The following is a 23,021-nucleotide window of genomic DNA, read 5'->3' as shown; positions in this document are numbered from 1 at the left end:
CGAAAATTGTGGTCACTAATTTGATTACGGAATTTTGGTGACCAAATTTTTAGCAACCGATTCTGCCACTGAAAATGGTGGTCGCTAATTTAGTTACTAAATTTTGGTGAGCAAATTTTCTGCAACTGATTCAGCCACCGAAATTTCGGTCGCAAATTTGCGACCACTTTATAATTCGATCGCTAAATGCTTTGCGACTAGGGTTTTCGCTTCTATCTTTATTCGGTGACCGTTTCGGTCGTAGATATGATTAGCGACCGATTTAAGTACTTTTAGCGACCGAATTTGGTGGTTGCTAAAAGTAATTTTTTTTTGTAGTGTATCAAGGCTAAGCCTGATATCTCCACATTCAGGCAAGGGCCAGATTGACCTTTTTGTGAAGCTTGGGAACACTTTAAAGTGATGTTAAGAAGGTGTCCAAATCATGGCTTTGAGGATATTGCTCAGTTAAACATATTCCACAATGGTTTGAGGTCTGATAATAAAATGATCTTGGATGCTGCAGCAGGAGGTACAATGATGGTTGTTGAAGCAGAACAAGCTACAAGAATCAGTGATGCCTTTGCCTCAACAGATTACCAAGCTCAACATGATAGATATACAGTGCAAAAGAAAGGGGTGTTGGATCTTAGTACTTCGGATGCAATTTTAGCACAAAATAAGATATTGACTCAACAAATTGAGGCATTAACCAAGCAAATGTCAAAACTGCCTCAACAATTACATGCAGTAAATTCTCCTTCAATTCATAATCAAGCTTTGAAGTGTGATTTTTGTGGGGGAGATCATCTTAATGGCCAATGCTCTTACCAAAATCCATAAGAGGAAGAGGTTCAGTATATGAATAATCAAGGAAGGCAAGGTGGGTTTTCATCCAATTATCCAAATAACATGGCTCATGGGTGGAGGAATAATCCAAATCAAGGGTGGAAGCAAGAGGCTGGATCATCTAACAAGCAAGTTCCTTATCAGCAACAACCACAATATCCTTCCGTTCATGAGAGAACATCCAAATTGGGGGATACTTTTAAGAAGTTCATGCAAGCTTCTCTATCCAATCAGAAAAATACTGAAGCATCAATAAGAAATTTAGAGACACAGGTGGGGCAGTTGGCTAAATAGTTAGTTGATAATCAAGGAAATCAATTTTTAGCGAATACACAAACGAACCCCAAGGAGCATTGCAAGTCTATCACCACCAGAAATGGGAAAGTTATAGGAAAAGGAATTGGAGATTTTAGTTGTGGAGGAGGGGGTTTTAAGTGAGAGAGAGAATGAAAAAGAATAAATTGAGTATGAGGGAGGAGAAGGAAGGAATAAGGAAGATGTTGTAGATATTGGAGAGAAAATAGAAAAAAATCAAAAGAATGAAAAAAGATAAGAGTGTTCCTATAAAAGATGTACCTTATCCACATGCTCCTATAAAGAAAGACAATTTGCAAGATTTATGGATATTCTCAAAAGACTGCAAATTAACATTCCTTTTACTGAAACTTTAGAGCAGATGCCTACATATGCTAAATTCATGAAGGAATTATTTACAAAGAAAAGAAAGTTCAATGACCAGAAAATAGTTGAATTGGAAGCTGGATGCAGTGCTATAATTCAAAAATCATTACCACAGAAATCTAGAGATCCTGGGAGTTTCACTTTGCGAGTTACCATATGAAATCTCACTGCTGGAAAGGCATTATTGGATCTTGGAGCAAGTATTAATTTGATGCCTTTATCAATGTTGAAGAAAATTGGAGATGTAGAAGTGAGACCAATGATAAGTGTCTAATTTCAATAATATTTCATATTAAAATATAGGCACTTATGAAGATTTATTGCTAATTTACATATAAAATAATCCCTAATTTATAAATTTATACCTTTTTAAATTTTTATGAGCTTTATTTGAATAAGAGCATTTTATTCCCAAATTTGGTGTTAATTGCAAATTTCTAGGGAGGATTGAAGATTTGGAATAAAGGAGAATAATTTGAGCTAAAAAGAGAAAGCTGGAAGGTCCTAGAATGGAAAAAGATGCAAAGAAAGATTGAGCTTTTTTTATGTTTTATCATTTAGCCCACTAGCGCGACACAAGAAGCAACCTAACCCTAGAAAACTAGGATAAGTAGAGGGCTAGAGGCTCAACCTTAGGGTGCCAGATTGAGAGGAAAACACCATAGAGTGAACTGTAACCCAATTGGGAGAATGGAAGGTGCTAGAAGTATGTGTGGCTAATTCTACCCTTTGGGATTGGGAGTAATCTGCTCAAACTCTTATGCATTGAGGTGATATTTTATATATTAATATTCCGTTCTTGATTGATTATTGGTATTGTTGTTTTACTTTTAACTTTTCGTAACAAATTGAGAATCTTAAATCTGATCGAGAGGTATTTTTAGGGTTCAGACCTAAACATCAATACTTAGCATATTTGAGTGCTAGAGATAGACTTGAAATGTTAATTGCCATTAACATCTGATTGTGATTTCTAAGTTGTTTTTATAAGTATGCGAGAGATCGATATTTAGGAAACATTCTTAAGAATTTTATATGCGAGAAATCGATATAAATGAATTTTCTACAGGCATCAATTTCAATCAAAGAACTTAATATTAACATGCTAATCAAAATACATGAGAGTGAGAGAGATGAAACCTAATCCCTATTTTTCCAATTGAAGCAACTAATTCTTTGTTTGTTTTCTTATTGATCAATGCCAACATAATCACTTCAAACTTTTTTTTATTGTTCTGTTGTTATATTTAGCGAATATTGTACTCGATAATTCACATTGTTCCTTGTAGGATCGATATCCGTCCTTAGGGACAATTAAAACTTCTGAAAAACGTGGTGCATTTGCCGTAAAAAGTCATCAACCAACAAGAATGACTTTGCAGTTGGTTGATAGATCAATCAAATATCCACATGGAATAGTTGAAGATTTGTTGGTAAAGGTGGATAACTTTCTCTTCCCAATAGATTTTGTTGTTATGGATATTGAAGAAGATGTTGAAGTACCTTTGATATTGGGAAGACCATTTATGAAAACTGCCAAAGTTATAATTGATGTAGACAAATGAAAATTAAATGTTTGTGTTCAAGATGAAGAAGTAAGCTTCAATGTTTTTGAAGCAATGAAGTATTGAAATGATCAAAAAGAGTGTTTCAGAGTGGATGTGATTGATGATATTTGTTTTGAAACTGAGAAAAAATGTTTAACAATTGAACCTTTAATGAAAGTTATCATGGGTAGTATTGAAGACATAAATGAAGGGGAAAGAAAATAAATACAGGATTGTGTTGAAGAGTTAGATAAGGCTAAAAAGATTCTTAATGATGCTAGTCAAAAGCAAGATCTAATCAAAGAAGAAATTTATCAACTTCAGAAGATAGAATTGAAACAACTACCAACTCATTTGAAATATGTTTTTTTGGCAGAAAATGGGGAGAAACCAGTCATTATCAGCAACTCTCTAACAACAGAAGAAGAAGAGGAAGTAGTGAAAATGTTAAAGTTAAATAAAGGAGCAATGGGATGGACTCTATCTGATTTGAAAGGCATAAGTCCTTCTTATTGTATGCACAAAATTCACATGGAACAAGACTTCAAACCTGTAGATCAGCCACGCCTAAATGCTACTATGAAGGAAGTGGTAAAGAAAGAAGTTCAGAAGCTGTTGGAAGCAAGGATGATTTATCCTATATTAGATAGTGCCTGGGTCAGTCCTAAGCAAGTAGTTCCAAAGAAAGGTGGCATGACATTAATTCATAATGACAAAAATGAGTTAATTCCAACAAGAACAGTCACAGGTTGGCGGATGTGTATTGATTATAGAAAACTCAATCAAGCCACAAGAAAAGATCATTTTCCATTACCCTTCATGGATCAAATGCTGGAGAGATTGGCAGACAAAGCTTATTACTGCTTTTTGGATGGTTATTCAGGTTATAATCAGATTGTTGTAAATCCAGAAGATCAAAAGAATACTGCTTTCACTTGTCCTTTTGGTATTTTTGCATATAGAAAGATGTCATTTGGACTGTGTAATGCTCCAACAACTTTTCAAAGATGCATGTTTGCTATTTTTGCAAATCTGTTAGAAAAGGGCATTGAAGTTTTCATGGATGATTTTTCTGTTTATGGATCTAGTTTTAGTTCTTGTCTGAAGAATTTAGATATCGTACTAAAACAATGTGTGGAGACCAATCTTGTCCTCAATTGGGAAAAATGTCACTTTATAGTGAGAGAGGGTATAGGTTTAGGACACAAAATCTCTAGCAAAGGGATTGAGGTAGATAGAGCCAAAGTTGAAGTTATTGAAAAGCTACCTCCACCAGTCAACATCAAAGGAATCAGAAGCTTTCTGGGTCAAGCTGGTTTTTACAGGAGATTCATCAAGGATTTTTCAAAGATTGCAAAACCTCTATGCAATTTACTGAATAAGGATACTCCATTTAATTTTGATGAAAATTGTTTAATTACTTTTAAGAATTTAAAAGAAAAACTCATTTTTGCACCCATAATCACTGCACCTAATTGGCTTTATCATTTTGAATTGATGTGTGATGCTAGTGATTATGCAATAGGAGCAGTATTGGGGCAAAGAAAAAAGAATTTTTTTCATGTGATACACTATGCAAGTAAAGTCTTAAATGATGCTCAAAGTAATTATACAACTACTGAAAAAGAATTGTTTGTTATAGTGTATGCACTTGAAAAATTTACACCTTACCTTATTGGTTCTAAAGTTATTGTTTTTACTGACCATGCTGCAATTAGGTACTTGTTGACAAAATCAGATTCCAAGCCTAGACTAATAAGATGGATTCTTCTGCTACAGGAATTTGATTTAGAAATAAAGGATAAAAAGGGCAGTAAAAACAATGTGGCAGATCATCTATCAAGACTTGCAAATGAGGAAGTAACTGCACTTGAATCAGAAGTGATAGATGAGTTTCTTGATGAAAAACTCCTTGCAATTCAAGAAAGGCCATGGTTTGCAGATTTGGAAAATTTTAAAGCTGCAGGAGTAGTTCCTGAAGACTTTGGATGGCTTCAAAAGAAAAAGTTCTTTAAAGATGCTAATCACTATGTATGAGATGATCCTTATTTATTCAAAATTGGTGCAGATAACTTGATAAGGCGATGTGTTACAAGAAATGAAGCTAAAAATATTCTATGGCACTGTCACAATTCACCATATGGTGGTCATTTCAATGGACAAAGGACAACAGCTAAAGTGTTACAATCTGGATTTTATTGGCCAACTTTGTTCAAAGATGCACATGAACATGTACAGAAGTGTGATAGTTGTCAAAGAAATGGAGCTATTACAAGAAGCCATGAAATGTTGTTGCAGAACATTCAAGAGATTGAAGTATTTGATTACTAGGGAATTGATTTTATAGGACCACTGCCATCATCATTCTCAAATGAATATGTCTTACTGGCAATTGAGTATGTCTCTAGATGGGTGGAAGCAGCTGCAACTCAGAAAGTTGATGCCAAAACTATAATCAAATTTCTCAAGAGAAATATTTTCACCAGGTTTAGTACTCCTAGAGTTTTGATAAGTGATGGAGGTTCACATTTTTGTAATGCTCAACTTCAAAAGGTTTTAGAACACTATGGAATTTGACATAAAGTAGCAACACCCTACCATCCTCAAACTAATGGTCAGGCAGAGGTTTCTAACAGAGAAATTAAGAAGATTTTGGAAAAAATTGTATCTTCTTCTATAAAGGATTGGTCTAACAAGATTGATGAAGCTCTCTGGGCTTATAGAACAACATTTAAGACACCTACATCTTTGTCTCCATTTCAATTGATATATGGTAAAGCATGTCATCTTCCGGTGAAATTGGAACACAAAGCATACTGGGCAATCAAGTTTTTAAACTTTGATCCTAAAGTTGTTGGAGAGATGAGAAAAGTACAACTTCATGAACTTGAAGAAATGAGATTCAATGCTTAAAAATCTTCAAAACTTTATAAAGATCGGGTCAAATTTTATCATGATAGAAATTTTTTGAAAAGAACTTTTGAACTATGTCAATTGGTGTTGCTATTCAATTCTAGGTTGAGGCTTTTCCCTAGAAAACTCAAATCAAAATGGTCAGGACCATTCCAAGTCAAACAAGTAAAACCATATGGAGCGGTGGAATTGGAAGATCCTGTCTCAAAAAGAAGTTGGGTGGTCAGTGGACAAAGATTGAAGCATTATTTTGGTTGTGAAGTTGAAAGGCACACCACTATGATCCACTTCAATGATCCTTAAGTAAATCAGGCGTCAAGCTATATGACGTTAAACGAGCGCTTGCTGGGAGGCAACCCAGTGTTTAGTTTTGAAATGTGTCTTTAACTTTTGTTTTGATTTAGTAGTATGTTTTAATATTTAATGTCTTTAAACCAGTTTGATATATGAAATGGTCATGTAGGTTTGAAATGTTAGGTGAAATGAATGGATGGAAGAAAGCTTAGAAAGGTTTGAAACTTTTGGCAAAGACAAAATGAAAATTTTTAAGAAAATTTCATTGCATGGTAATTTTAGCTTAAGCTAGAACCTTTAGCCTAAGCTAAATATGCAGAAAAGGAAAGAAATTTTGTTATGCAACTTTAGCCTGAGCTAAAATGGGCTAGCCTAAGCTAAAGAAAATTTAATGCTCTCTGCCAAACTTTAGCTTGAGCTAAAATGAGCTAGCTTGAGCTAGAAAACTCTGTTGCTCTCTGCCAAACTTTAGCATGAGCTAAAAAGATCTAGCTTGAGCTAGAAAACTTTGTTGCTCTCGACCAAACTTTAGCCTGAGCTAAACAAATTTGTTGCTCTCTACCAAACTTTAGCCTGAGCTAAAAAGATCTAACTTAAGCTAGTGGGATTTTTCTAAAAAAAAAAAAAAACCTACAACATTTTAAAATTACATTTGAAAACCCTGCATCCTAAAATCACATTTTCAGTCAAACGTACTTTGTTTTAAAAAATTCCATCCCAAAGCTTTCATCTACATAGCCATTCTCAAGCGTATCTACATTTCCATTATCAAGGTAAGTAATTATTCATCACCATAGCCATTCTCATGGTTCTCTTGCCATTTCCATTCAACCATGTCCAGTCAAGCGTATTTCCATTTCCATTTTACAGTTTCGTTCTTAAATTGGAAGATTCAATCTTTTTTAAATTTCAATGTCTTGATGTTGAATAGGATAATCAAAGTTAATTACTGTTTCCAGGGATTAAATACCAAAACAAAAAGTACTCATTAAATGTCATTTTATACATTGCATATCAAGTGTTTGTTAAAATGCCAATCAAATAAAACACTTTGATTTTGACAAATGTTTATTCTTATATGTGCAGAAAAATGGGTCGTACCAAATCTATAACGATTATTAATCTAACACGGTTTAACAAAGGCAAAAGAGCTAAAGTTGAGTCACCTAGCCCACCAAGAAATATTGAGCCAACCAAAGACAAGAAGAAAAGATATGAAGAGCTAAAAAGTTGGGCCTTTATTTCAGAAAGGAAAGTAATACTTTTGTTTAAAGAATTTGATTCCTTTTTGAATGGGCTAATGCAAAGAAATTGGACAAAGTTGACAGACCCTTATCCCAAGTATGATCCAAATATAGTTCTTGAATTTTATACAAATGCTTGGGTTGAAGATCCGAATGATTTGAAGGTCAAAGTCAAGGGTAAATGGATTTATTATGACAGGAATGCAATCAACCATTTTTTAGGAAATCCATTACCAGATAATGTGGAATGTACTTATCAAACAATAAAAAATTCAAGAGATGAATGGTTCAACGAGAGATATATTGTAGAAAAATTGTGCATTCCAAACAAATCATTTCAGACAGGATCCACTGAGCACTCATTAAGGATCAAAAGAAAAGACATGAAGATTGTAGCTTAGGTTTGGATGACTTTTCTGTTGGCTAACATTATACTTTTAATGCAACACCACCACGCAGCCCTCCATGAACCACAAAAGTGAAAGGTACGATGATAAAATCAAGTTGCCAGAGTGGCTTTCCCATTGTTTCTTCATACACGCGCGATGAAGTCTTCAACCACTTTCTCCCATCTTTTCTCGTTCCCAATTTTTTTTTTGTTGATCATTGGATCCAAACAAGTATAACACCCTCCTTTCCATTCGTACAAAACAGTGTCACTAATGGAAACAAACACAGCCTAGAAGTTTATATAAGAAGAAAAAAAAAATGTAAACAAATTTACGTGAAGTGTTTAGTATAAGGGCTTTTTTAAAAAAAAATCATGAATCTAAAATTAATATTCTTTTTTAACTTATATTTTAAAAAATACCATTGACAGACAATTATCTCTCTTGAATACTTTTTAGGTAAGATTCCCATAAAATTATTCTTATGGCACGGGATGAGTGAAAATTTATTTTTTTCTAAGTTAATTTTTTACAAGAAAACTATTCTTGCTAGATAATTTATTGAATTGAATAATTAAAATATATTAATAAAAACGTAAAATTATTTTTTAACTTTTTTTATAAATTATATAAATATTTTCAAAAGTATTTATAATAAACTAAAGTGATTTTACTTGTTACTAATACTTGTCCTGCCGAAAAAAACTAATATTTAAATATTAAGTTTAAATAATGATACTTTCACAACTCATAGAATTGTATACCACTCTTGTGATAAGTTTAAAAATAAATAATAAATTTAAAATTAAATTATATACAAAAATATTAAAATAATAATATTAAAAGTTATTATGTGATTATATAAAAAATATGAATCGTCATATATTACCATATCAACTTTTCCTCAAATGTTGCTTTGTGTCATATCAAGTTTCCCTTAAATGTTTCTTACAGTTATAAAGATTAAACTTGAGCTCACTTCTTTCTTAATGTATTGATTATTTTATAAGCTTATTTTTCATGTATTATGCATGCAAACTTGTATTATTAACCAATTAGAAAGTAGCTTGAATGTGATTTGTAGAGTAATAATAATAAAATAAAAGTGACAATTTTATCATATATTATATAATAATGTAAACTCTTTTATACTGTCATTGCATATTAATTTTTGGAATTAAATTTAAAATAAATAGTTTAAATTTTAAAATTTTCTTTACTCTCCTTACCCCTAAAAGAGTACATCATTTTAGTTTTGTTGTATGAAATCAATAACTCAATAGATTCGAGGTGACATCCCATCATGTAATTCATTCAGAGTAAATATCAACTTTGTTTAATTGAGGTTAGTCTCGTTTAAAGTTTAAAAAAGGATTCAAAGCATAACATTCAAGTTAAGTCGTAGTTAGTTATTTAATATTATAAATTTCATTTGATTTTCAAATATATATTTTTTATTTTTATAAGATTTTAGATAATTTTATTGAATCTATTTATTAGTGATTAATAGACTTTATAAGCATATTATATTGTAATATGAAATCAGAATAACTAATGCTATCATTTTAGAAATTTTATTAAAGATCTCTATTAATAATATTAATAAATTTTATAATTAACTTATTAAGATGAAATCAGAATAAGTAATGCTACATAAGAATATCTAACTAATAAATAAATCCAAATTAAGACACTCAACATTGTATAAAATGTTGGAGTAAATAGATGTATCATTGACAAGCCATGCCTGAAACACTACAAGGTCCAGATTACATGAAAATCCCCCTCTCCCACCTCTTTTCTCTTTTGGCTAATTGCAGAAAATAACTCAAGCTCTCTTCTTGACTTGTCATTGCATGTATACCGTACAAAACCTGATGAGTATCACCCACATAAGAACTGCTGCCATGTGACTTTTTCTGGATCTTTTTCTTTATCTGTTGTTCCTGATGAACTTAAAAATATCTATCTAACCAAGAACCATTAAATTAAAATCATAAACAATGGGCAGGTAAATTAATAAATTAGGATTTGCTATGAACAACAATTAACGGATAGGATGATATTGGGCTGATATTCTCTTTGGGGGCAATTTGCGCAGGATGTATAGGACCAGAGCTGAAGGTAGGACCTCAACCAGCTGCATTTTGAAAAGTGAAAAGTAAATTCCAAATGCCAAGAAAGCGACAAATCAAACTTCAAGTAACAATAACAAAAAAGAACAATTAAGCAGCATACCATGTAATAGATCAAGTCCAGAATAGGATGATCCAAAACATCAAGAGATGCATCTGAATCAAATGCAGACAGAAAACCCTGCATGCACATCAAAGTGAGATTAAGAAAGAAGGTATTCTGCTTGAAGAATACTTCCATAAATAGCATTATTTGACTTGAACTCTACAGCCTTAGTTCTCACATCAAAGACTTAAAATCGGTGCAGCCATCTTTTTTCCTAAAAACTCATCTCCACATTGGACATACTTTGTATTTGACCACTCTTATCACACGGAGCACTGAAGAGTTCCACATGTTCTTTCATGTCCTCACTCTTACTTCGTTCCAATCTAAAATTGTTTATGAGCATTTCTAACAGTATTGCACTCGAAATCCACATCAGGAGATTATCGTGTTCAACTAATTAATATCACATCTAAAGTCTTGTGAGCAAATCTACTGCCATTTCAATCCCACACATCTTCAAACTTTACACCTTCTGACTAACAACATGACTCATATTTTCCATTGTCATTGTCAAAAGAAAAAAATTACATCTCCTAGAATTATACATCAAAAGGTATTTGATATGAAGCATACTAAAATAGTAAACAAAATAAGTACACAGTAAAATCCTTATATTTAGATGTACTATAACTATTGAGAAACTCAAATATGACACAAAATAGCATGTATCAAATGTCTACAGCAGCACTAAAAGTTCGTAGAAACGTTCACATCTTTTGTGTCTGCTGATGGTAACCTCTCTTATTAATGGTGCAAGCAGAGAAGAGAAGACTACCATATTAATGGTGTAAAACGATAACACGTGATAATGTGAAGACAAGCAGATAAGGATTAAAATTCTACATAACATATTTATATGGACATCCTTATGAAAATGCTTATTTGAACATTAAAAAGATTACTAAAATAATGAAGGCAGAAATTACCATAACACATCTTATCAGAAAACAGGTGAAACAGATGGCTGTGACGGATCCAACCTGCAATACCCAGTCCATGTTAGATAAATACAAGTAATATTGATATGAGCAATTTTTTTTTTTCAATTTCATTGTTATATTTTTGGAATATCAAAGGGGTTCTTCTCATTTCCACAAATGATGAAAACTAAATCTAATTCAAAGGGTACATACGGAACATAACCTTATTGTTTAAAACTATAGACCGTCGACGATAGAATATGATATATAAATAAAATTGTCTATGGCTAAAATGGAAAGTATGTTGATTTGTTGTGATTTATAAATAGGAAACCAGGCTAACTAAAAGTTATTACTTGTAGCACAAATAATTGCAGGAAAATACAATGAAAACTATCATTTCCATCAGTTGCCTTAAGTTTTGGCACCGGAGCACAACTTGAATTTTGCAGACGAAAAGGTAGGAACAAATTAGAAAGGAAACAAAAACTGTACATTCAAACACTTGGAGAACATTTAATAGCTCTTATTCATTACTGTTTTTTAGATGTTGCAAGTACAAGAAAATCCCTTTCTCCTATGAAAGAAAAAAGTCGAATAAGTAACCCATGCAAACACTCTCCCATGCCCATTGCCAAAACCTTTGTCTCGTGTGTTTGTTTGGAAGATCCATGTATTGAAAAAGTAGAAATGAAGAGACAACAGAAGCAGGAAATCGTTTTCTATTGAAATACCGGCACATGGACCAAATTTGCAATATACTAAGATATCCCAGGGAACCTGAATACATTATGAATGATACCCTTTTATTCAGAAAATGAAGGGAGGGAGTAAATTGTGTCTCAAATGAGACTTTCCGTAGTGTGGTGACACGACATGATTTACACAAAGACATATTAATAATACAACTACCAAATAGACACACTCGGAAGAAAATGCTCATACCTCATTAAGTTTCTTCCTTCTACCTTTAGATTCGATTGGGAAGCGCCTCAGCATAAAAAATAATCTAGAAAAAATGCATTCCCCGGGTAAATAAAGTCACACATAACAACCATGAATTGCCAGTCATTAGTGAGTGAATGAAACAAAGACCTCAGAGATATTAATTCATAGACAACAGACTAAATGCAGAAGCCTCACCTTCCTCCGTATATCAAGAAGCCTAGAGCAGCCATAAATGATACAACTGACGAAAAAGGGGGAAACATTTTTTAAAATATGTATACGCATATAGCAAAGTTTATTCTAAGGTGGCAAAACTCATTCTGAAACTCACATGTGGGTGTGAAACATAATAACATTATCAACCTTTGATTAGAAAGCTAACCTGCAATAAATATCTCTCCAATGAACTCCACGGCACTGTTATCATCTATCCAGAGGTATATCCAAATGCAAACCTAATATTCAAAGGCACACTAGTATTGTGATTTCTGACATCAACTATGAAAGTACACTTCTGTTTGTTTTGAAACATTTATGCTTTGCACAACATGCTTCTTGCATAAACCAGACGTGGTAAACCATAACTATTGCACAAAAATGATTCCCTTTCTAAAGTCAATAATTTCCAACTCAAATAAGTTATAGTTGAACCCGTGCAAACAAGTCTCCTGGAAATTCATATGCCATGATATTTCTAGAAACCAGATGATCTCAATCTATATAAAATGTACCATACTAGGGTGTAGGGACCACCAGAACTCTGTTCTAGTAAAGTGGGTGGAGGAGGGTGCCCAAATTTTGATACCATAACAGGTTATAAAATGAGAAGCTGCAGCATGATGGTGTCTGGCCAACATCATGTGACATTAGAAACCAAAATAAAGAGAATTTTTGCATATAAAAAGGACGGAATATACAGGAAGAAAAAACAGTGAAGTGTTTCAAGTTCAGACAGAAGATAAACAGTTCAAGTGAAAGTGAAACTATATTGCAAGTGTAGGGGAGATGTCCTTATGTTTTGATCCAGTCTATTAATATGACTGATGAGAACTAAGGAAATACCACCATACATAAATAACAGTGCAGACCAGAAAATTAGATATCTACCTGGATAACATATAGGGCGGCATTAACTGAAATATATACTATCTTGAGCTTATCGGTTGGTAAACCCCTTGCCTGCTCAGTAATTAGAATAAAATTAGAATTTCCCTTTTGAACAAATTTTGTTATTTTTTAAAAAAAAAATTGAGGCCTATTTAATTCAATAAAGGGAGGTACTCATTCATGACAGTTAAATAATTTCAAAAGAATAAGGAGAACTTTGGCTTGCCTGGTGATAAATTTCTGCCCAGAAAAGGACTAGAAGCGTATATGTTGAGAAAAAAAGCAATCCAGGCAGATCTAATAGCACCAAAATCAACACCTAAAGGAATAAGCAGTAAATCCATGTCAGCATACCAGCCTTGCAATCATTAACCAAACATCACACGGTGCAAAAACTAACCTTAGGCTGCAAAAGAAAAACTAGCTTGTGCAATCCAAACACCACTGCTCGCACTGCAAATCCAAAAAGCAAAAAGCAAAAAGAAATAAACAAATGTCAAAAACAAACGAAACATACAACAATTCTAAAAAGAAAAAAAAATAAATCAAACACAGTTCCTCCTTATCTACTGTTTGCATCGTGTTCAATTAAAATTGTGGTTTTATCTCGGTAACCCACAAGACAAGGATTTGAATAAAAGGTTTGCGCGAATTATGAAGATAAAACTCCAATTCTGATGGAATAACTACTCAAATAGCACCTAAGCAACAGTAGTTAAATTATATCCATCCTGAAACGAGCAAGGATTGTGAAAAGACCTCCGTTGACAACGAAGTTCATGAGATGAAAAATTTTCTGCGTTGTCCAACCATACTCAGGCACTCTAACTTCAATTCTCACCAATTGAACCTGCATAATTAACAACAGTGCAGAGGAGGATAAAACAAAAGCAGCTACAATAATATAATAACTCGAACTCCGGTGGAGCAAATAAAATAGCAGTTGAAGAAGAAGATGACAAGGAATGTACTAAAGCGATAGAAGCAACGAGAGCATAGGCAGCACAGAGGAAGAAGAAAACAGCGCTCTGCCAGCACGTGGAGGCGTTGATTTGGTCCCACCACGCAGAGATGTGGAAGAGAGGAGCAACCTCCATGGGCGCGAAGCTGAGTTGCAGGTTCCTCGTTTTGCTGGCGCTGAAGGGTGAGTGTGGAAGACAGAGACAGAGACAGACAGAGAGAGAGATAATAGGTTGTTTACCAGACAGTCTTCAACGGAATGTGGAATGTGGAATGTGGAATGTGGTGTGTGCGCGTGGGCCTGTGTTCAGTGATTAGTGATGAAAACAACAACTTTCGCGCTATCTCTTCTTTTGTCTCTCTAACTCTCAACTAAGCTTCTTCAACCTCACTCCCACACTCGGGGTGGTTGGTGCCACTGCATTACTGCGCCACCCTAGTTATTTATTACGTCCTATGAAAAACAATAAATGTTACTTTTTAAAAAAATTTACCATCCTTTTAAAAAAAAAATCATTTTTTTACATATTCATATTTTAGTAAAAGATTTTTTTTCCTACTTTTAACAGATATAATATAGAACAATTCAGTTGTTCTCACGTTTCAACCTAAACAAACTAACCCCACAATCAAATGTCTTTTTTTTTTTCAAAAGAAAATTCCTTTACATAAATGATATTTAAAATTAAACAAATTGTTTTTTGTGTAAATTAAAAATGGTTAATAAATAATTAAAGATAAAGATAGCTCTTGAGAGGGTTGTTGGGGTGTTGAGTTGTGACATTGGTCAATCATTATGCAAATGATATCAAATGGGAAAGGGGAGTTCAAACAACTTTGGATTTTTGTTCACAGTAAAATTCATTTCTGTACAAAAAACTTACGATAAAATAATTTTAAATTATGATTTTAGCTTATAAAATTTAGATTTTTTTATTCATGTTCAGTACCCAAAATTTGAAACAAAATTGTTTGCGCATCTATTTCAAGAAAATCCAATCTAATAATTTTTCTTAATTTATGCGATGATATTATATATATATATATATATATATATATAAATAATAGGTCAAAACATTGCTTTTTATTTTAATTAACATGGTAATTCTTCAAATACATCTATTATTTTTAAACACCTAATTAACACCTATTTTCTTTTCTATTTCTCTCCTATTTCGACTGTCAACTATAGTTATTTTTTTTGTAAATCTTTAATTTGGTATCTAAAAGAGTGAGGTATTTACTTATAATTTTGTGTATTTGTAAATAAATTATTAAATAATATATTGTCTTACATTTAACTTTTTCGAATAAGGTCTTAACAATAGTAAATGATGTTTTCATTGAATTTGTCTTTATTATCTTATAGAAGGACACGATTTACCCTTAGAAAATATCCATTAAATTGTAATTAAACTCAATATAGAGTATAATCTATGTCAATTTACAAAGACACGTATAGATAATTTGGGGATTTTGATTTAAAACACGTGAACTAAAATGAAAAAATTTAAGAAAATATGTAGACCTCAAAATGAAATCCAATAAAATGAAATATCAATTCATAAATTTAAAATTCATACAAATTATTTTATCATAGTTATTTACAAATTTATATTAAAGTTTGACACAGTAATTCATAGGTTTGATCAATTAATTCAATAGAAAAACATCACTGAACCATAAATATAAAGCAAATCAAACTATCATATATAATTTTGATCTAATTATCAAATTAAGAAGATTCTAATTTGATTTCTGAAATCAAAATTGGAGAGAAGAAGGAGAAAAAAAAACTAAAAGCTATAAAAAATGAATACAAAACTCGATTCGGATTATATGATTCTGATTTTAAGATTTTAACTTCAATAATTAGTTTTTGATTGATAAAGAATAGAAAAAAAAAACGAAACAACAATTCGAAATTTGAGTGAAAAGTAGAGAAAAAGACAATTTATAAAATTGAAAAAAACTAAACAAATGAATTTCATCTATGTAAAAATCAATGCAACTGAATAAAGTCAATAAGTAAGCAAATGTTATTAAATGAAATTAAAGCAATGTAAATTGAGTTAAATTTATTATTACTAAAAAATTAAAAACTAAAAATAAAACATATAGAAAGTGTTTTCAGTGGAAAATAAAACTATAGATATATGTTTAAAAAATATTTGTCATAACCTCGTAAAAAAATAATATTTAAGGATATATTTACATACAAAATTTAATAAATTCCTATTAGTCATCATCTCTATCTTACAAGGATCAAATTGGACCTTTCTCTTTTACTATTTTTTCTATATCTTTATGTTATTTTGGGTGTCATTTAGTATTTTGAGTATATATGTATAAATATTCTAAAAATAATATATATATATATATATATATATATATATATATATATTAGGAAGTAGATTTCTTTTTTCAATTTATAAAAAAAAATTAAAATTTATAAATATAATTAAACCTCGTTTCACAATGAAATATGTTTTTTTCTCAAAGAAAATTCGTTTTCTTGAAAGTTTTTTAGAACTGAAAAAAATGATTTTTTATAACTTGAAAAGAAATTATAAATAATTAATGATAACGAGATGACACAAGATATTGATATATAAGTCATGTTTCTTGTTAACGGCTAATGACAATTGGAAATCACCAACCTAGAAAACTTTAGGGTGTTTGGTGCTTTTATTTTTTATTGTTTTACTTTTATTTTTAATATGTATTTGTCTTAAACATTATGTATAAAAAGAGAGAAAAAATGTTTGATCAGCCTTACATGTTTTATTTTTAATTTGCAAGAGTGTTTTTAATAAAATTTACTCGAGGTTCTTATTAATAAAAATGATATTTCAATATAATTTTTTCTGATAAAAACTTTTTAAAATTAATGAGAATTCATTATACAATATAATTTTGTTTCTCAGTTTTAAAGAATTTATATTTATGAAATTTATATTAAAATATTGTTTTTATTGATGAAATAATGCACCCGATGTTAGAATTTTCGAGTGAAATAAATTATTATGAGCTTAGGGTTTATATATATATTTTCCTTTGAATCAAATACATTTACCTATATCTATATATAAAGAGAATTTTTCTTTATAATATTTTTTTTATATGTTAACCCATATGTTAACAAAAACGATACACAGGTAGACTATACATATTCATAAAGAATTCTAAGAACATACAAGAAGGAAGTCTATTATACCAATAGAAAGATTCTCTATGAAAAAAATCCTAAATTAGCCAACTTATTAGCACACACATTCCCTTCACGAAAAATATGAGTAACCATAAACCTCATTTTCCCACAGTAATTAAGACAAGCATTCCATCGATTACGAAGCATCCAAGGAACATTTGTCCTAGCAGTAAACGCAGCAGAAACCAAAGCAGAATCACATTCCAGCTAAACATTAGTAAGCCCTATCTTTTGAGCTTCCTTCATAGCATGTATAACCCCATAAAACTCAGCAACCAGAGCAGTCTGAACTTCAAGAAACGCAGAAAAAACTCCAATAAATTCCCCATACTCCCACGAAAAATACCTCCACAAGTAGCAAAACCAGGATATCCCCTAGCAGCCCCATCAATGTTAATTTTAACCCAGCCTGGTGAAGGAAACTCCCATCTAATAGGAAGAGGACGTAGAACTTTACCAGTACGAGTGTTAATACCAAAAAACTTGAGTACATTGAAATTGAACATATCATTCTTCATTGAAGCTTTAGACGAATTACCCACTGGACAAGTTAAATCTTTAATACCAAAATAGCCATAGAAACCTCGATCTTATCCTGAAAACGAGCATAGTTCCTCATACGCCATATCATCCAAATAGAAAAAGTTATCACAACTAGTTTAATCAATTTAACCAACAGACTACCATCACTCTTAATAAAAGAAAGAAGATCATCCTTATTAGAAAAATGATAAATAGGAAAAATGTGTCGAACCCAATTCCAAATACGCAAAGCATTAGCACATTCAAAAAATAAATGCTGAATAGATTCCTCGTGCTTTTCACAAAGCGTACACATAGAACAAATATGCGGACCTTTATTTTGAATATGTTGATCTGTAGGAAGCCGCCCATGAAAAACTTTCCAAAGGACAAGAGTTTTGGAAGACAGAATATATGAAGACCAAATAAATTTATCCCTACCACAGGAAACCTCTGGATCCAAGAAAATAGTCCTAGCTGATTTAAAAGTGAGACGACCAAACTCATCTAGAATCCAATTAGGAATATCCTGTTCCACCTTAACCATGATATGACTAAAAAGATGAGGCATATGTTGTAAAGACAATGGAATATTCCAATCACCACCTGATCAAAACCGAGAGACTGTATCCGGAATACTAGCACCATCAGATAATCTTGCAATATTTGCTAAAGAAGTAGTAGCACACCATTTATCATTCCAGAAATTAATAAAAGAATTTGTACCAACAGTCAAAGAAGTATAATCAAGTATAGTAGAATAAAACTGCTTAATTCCAGGCCAAAGAGATGAGGATCTATAAACCATTCGAAGCTCGTATTTTGATTTAAGGACCCTAGCTTTCAAGAGCAAAGACCAAGGCTTGTTACTATAAGCAAAGTTTCAAGCAAGCTTAAGAAGATATGCATTATTTTCATGGTGAAGGTTAATAATTTTCAAACCTCCATTCTCAAGGGGAGAACAAATCGTATCCCAATTAACAGTAGTTATACCTTTTTTCAGAATATCACCAGTCCAGATAAAATTTTGACACCACTGCTCAACATGCTTAAGAAGAGAAAGATGCCATTTATACAAATTAAAACTATAAGCTAGAAGACCCGTAATCACCGTATTGACCAACTGAACCTGAACCATCATGTTAAGAGCAAAGACCAAGGCTTGTTGCTATAAGCAAAGTTTCAAGCAAGCTTAAGAAGATATGCATTATTTTCATGGTGAAGATTAATAAATTTCAAACCTCCATTCTCAAGGGGAGAACAAATTGTTGAATCAAGTGTGTTCAAGCTTTAAAGAATCCAAATCCTTTGAGTTTGATGGAAGGCTTGATGTGCTTGTTGTTGCTGAGGTGTTTTAGAATAGGATATGAGGTACATTATCTGTGTAAATCCACTCTTGATTGAATCCAAAGCTTAAGTATTCTCAAACCTTTTGAATTGAAAGTGTTTTTCAAACTAAGTGAAAAACAACATGTTGTTTTGTCGAAACAACCAATTGTTTTATACTTAGGTGTTTTGAGAAAGGTTGAAAACTGTTTTTGGTGGTTGACTTGCTGTCAAACCAAAACAACCGATTGATTCGAGCATTCAATCGATTGTTTGTTTTCAAACCATAACAGAAAACTGTTTTGTGTTTTGACTGAGCTTTAAATGATTTTATAACTGAATGCACTTCTGTTTTAAATGCTTTAACCAATCTTTTAAAGCTATAAAGAGTTTGTTCAGCTTTTGTAAAAAACAAGAACTGAGATTTAATCATAGAAAAACATATTTGAGTTTTTCACTGATTTTGCTTTTCAAGAGTTAAAGATTGCTTTGAGATTGCTTTGATCAAGAGAGAGTGGAATAGGATTTTCATCTTGTATTGATTTTAGATCATTATGTAACAAGTGTAATCCTTCTGTACTTTGTGTAAACTCTGGTGTGATAGGCCAAGAAGTGTTGTGTGCTCTTGAGGTTGTCAAGATCAACATTCTTGGTGGTGTATGTGCTGAGCCAAAGGAAGTGTGTGTCTTGAGGGGATCAATGTCACTTCTTTGGTGGTGTGTGTAAGTAATCTATGTTTGATTGCTTAGTGGATTCCCCTAGTGGTTTTTGGGAAGACTGGATGTAGCTCTTGGTTTAAGAGTGAACCAGTATAAACTGTGTGTGCAATCTCTCTATCCCTTAAACTCTTTAATTTTAGTTTGTATATTTTAACTGATATAAACAATCGGTTGTTTCGCAGAAACAATTTATACAATTTCATTCTAGACTGTTTTTCGGGTGCTGTGCTAAATTGCTTTGTGAAACTGAGTTCTGAATCAAGTTTTCTCAAAGGAATTTCATTCTAGACTAAAAAGTTTGCGAAAACCCTTTTGAAACCATTCACCCCCCCCTCTAGTTTAAAGTCATACATTCTAACACAAATCCTATCCCAATTAACAGTAGCTATACCTTTTTTTAGAATATCACCAATCCAGCTAAAATTTTGACACCACTGCTCAACATGCTTAAGAAGAGAAATATGCCATTTATACAAAATAAAACTATAAGCTAGAAGACCCGTAATCACCATATTGACCAACTGAACCCGGCCCATCATGCTAAGAGATTTACCTTTCCAAGAAGCTAGTTTCAATTTGACTTTATCAGCCAAAGGTTAAAGAAAATGACCCTTTGGAGCACCAACAAAGATAGGCACTTCTAAATAAGTGAAAGGCAAACAACCATGACTAAAGAAAGAACATGCTGAATTTTGGTGACAAATCTTGTAGAATTATCCATGGTGAAAAAACTACTCTTAGAATTATTAACATATTGACCAGAGAAATCACCATATGTTTTAAGAAAATTACTCAAATATCTAAGAGACTTATTATCCGCCCTACAGAAAATAAAAATGTCATTCGCATATAAAATATGAGAGGGAGCGAGAAAACCTTGTGGATTAGCCATATGTAGAATCTTCTTATCATTCACAAGTTTTGAGAGACTTTTACTAAGAACTTCCTCTGCAAGACAAAAAAGTAGAGGAGACAAAGGATCACCTTGTTTAACACCTCTACTACAAGGAAAAAAACCCACAAAACTGCCATTTATTCTGATAGAAAGCATAGCTGAATGGAGAATAATACTAATCCAACCGACAAACGAGGGGTGAAAACCAAAGCGTGACAAAACTAATAGTAAAAACTTCCAACTTAGAGTGTCAAAGGCTTTGTGAATATCAACTTTGTAAGCCACATTGCCTCTGTGAACCTTTTTAGAAAGCAAGTTAATAGCTTCAGAAGCAATACCAATACAATCTTGAATCTGTCTCCCTTGCACAAACCCATACTGATTAGGAGAAATAATTTTGGCAACCACAAGAGAAAGCCGATCTGCCAAAATCTTGGAAATAATCTTAAATTTAAAATTAGCAACAACAATTGGCTTGTAATCTTTAATGGGTTCAACACCCTGAATCTTAGGAATAAGAGATACCACATTACTGTTCATTTCAGGGAGAACTCAGTTTTGTTTAAAAAACTGTTGGATTGCATTACAAACATCTTTCCCAATAATATTCCAACAAGAATGATAAAAAAACACCACCAAAATCATGAGGACTAAGAGCACTATTACCATTAAGATTAAAAACAACATTCTTGATTTCCAAAAAATCTGGACACTTAATCAACATCATATTCTCCTAAGAGGAAACCAGCTCAGGAATATTAGTACCAATAAAATCTTCCATATTGTTTGTATCTTGAACATGAGAAATAGACTCAGCATAAAAAGTTTTATAAAAGTCCAAATGTTCCTTAATGAGTGTAGGATCCTCAATAACCACATTATCAATTCGTAGACAATGAATCCCACTAGAATTATTTCTCCTCTTGACCACAACATGGAAAAAAGCAGTATTTCTATCCCCATCTTTAAACCAAAGAATTTTAGCCCTTTATTTCCAAAACAAATATTAACAGTGAAGAGCCTGATCAAGCTTCTCCTTAGTGATCCTTTCTTGACAGAGAAGCCCATCAATATCAGACATACTAGCAGTCTCTAAGGTTTGTTGAATACCAAGGAGAAGACCCTGTTTAAGAAGAACGACATTGTGAACATTACCAAATAATTTTTATTTCAGTCACGGAGCTCAACTTTCAACCTTTTTAAGTTATGTTGTGAAATAAACATAGGACAACCAACAACCTTATTAGCCAAAGAATCATGAATAAGCTTCATACATGAAGCGTCTTGAAGCCACATAGAAAAGAAAAGAAAATTGCTAACCTTCCTCAAAGAATTACTAGCAAGACTAGTAAGAATATGGGAATGATCAGAACAATTTTTAACAAGAACCTGATAAGTACAAGAATCTCATTCATCCAAACACACTCTGTTACATAACACCCTATCCAATCTTCTATGAATTCTATGGAACCCTCTCCTTCCATTACATCAAGTATAGCAAGTTCTAGTAAAAGGCATACAAGAAAGATCATTAGTATTAATCCAATCAAGAAATTCACTGCAAGAAACTTGATTAGGAGTCATTCGTCGAGAGCACATCATTAAAATATTCCATAATACACCAAGGCCCTATGAAGGAACTAAGATCCCTCCACAAAAACCGTCTACCCACATATGTGGTAGCACCATAAACACCTGTAAAGCTAAAACATTTATCATGCAAATGGCAAGTTACAAAAATAAACTGTTCATTTACCAAGAAATTTCGGACCAAATTAGGAACCGACAAACACCAAAGCTTATCAGCTTTATTAACAATAGGAGATGTAGCCAGCAAATGTATATTAACAGATTTGAAAAGGACTTCAAAAGCATCAGTGTACGACACCATAGGTTCAACAAGAAAAACCAGAAGAGGTTTATGTAGTTTGAGTAAACTAATCAACATCTCCACAGTTTTTTGGTTTCTCAATCCTCCAACATTCCAGAAAAATGAAGAGACTTTCATTGTGACGTTGTGGAGAGAACTGTCTTGGCAGTTTTTTTGGATTTACCATTCCTCTTAGGTGGTCTCCCTGGTTTTCTTTTAGTGCAAACTATTTCCTCCCCAGTATCACTGTCATCCTCCTCCATCTCGTTAGGATCAGCCCAAAATTTTGAAAGAACATTTGTATTTTCCAAACCATCAAGAGAGGAAAAGTGATTTTGCAGGACCAACGATAGTGCTTTAGCATCCCCAAGAGATTTAGCCTTCTGAGGTTCAACAATGGTCG

At 32.4% G+C, this 23,021-nt stretch overlaps 1 protein-coding gene and 1 pseudogene across 2 annotated transcripts; one reads left to right on the top strand and one right to left on the bottom strand.

Moving 5' to 3' along the window:
* Window positions 1-2,879: 2,879 nt before the first annotated feature.
* On the top strand, window positions 2,880-6,272 carry LOC150028707 (uncharacterized; annotated as a pseudogene).
* A 3,309-nt stretch (window positions 6,273-9,581) lies between these two features.
* On the bottom strand, window positions 9,582-14,513 carry TOM1 (tobamovirus multiplication 1). Of its 2 annotated transcripts, XM_068606924.2 has the most exons (11): window positions 14,087-14,513; window positions 13,875-13,965; window positions 13,516-13,568; window positions 13,342-13,434; window positions 13,116-13,187; window positions 12,391-12,463; window positions 12,204-12,249; window positions 12,006-12,069; window positions 11,067-11,120; window positions 10,135-10,212; window positions 9,582-10,036 (listed from the first exon to the last, which is right to left on the bottom strand). In XM_068606924.2, the coding sequence occupies exons 1-11, from the start codon at window positions 14,210-14,212 to the stop codon at window positions 9,944-9,946; spliced, it is 843 nt and encodes a 280-aa protein (XP_068463025.1). In that variant the 5' UTR covers window positions 14,213-14,513; the 3' UTR covers window positions 9,582-9,943. The 2 variants fall into 2 exon arrangements, 1 of the variants encoding a protein (XP_068463025.1); XR_016519626.1 differs by lacking the exon at window positions 12,204-12,249 and having other exon boundaries at window positions 14,087-14,492.
* Between the last annotated feature and the right edge of the window lie 8,508 nt (window positions 14,514-23,021).

Source organism: Phaseolus vulgaris, chromosome 3 (assembly GCF_051622355.1).
Source record: "Phaseolus vulgaris cultivar YP4 chromosome 3, ASM5162235v1, whole genome shotgun sequence".
Classification (NCBI taxonomy): Eukaryota; Viridiplantae; Streptophyta; class Magnoliopsida; order Fabales; family Fabaceae; genus Phaseolus; species Phaseolus vulgaris.
This window is presented reverse-complemented; position numbering and strand designations above follow the sequence as displayed.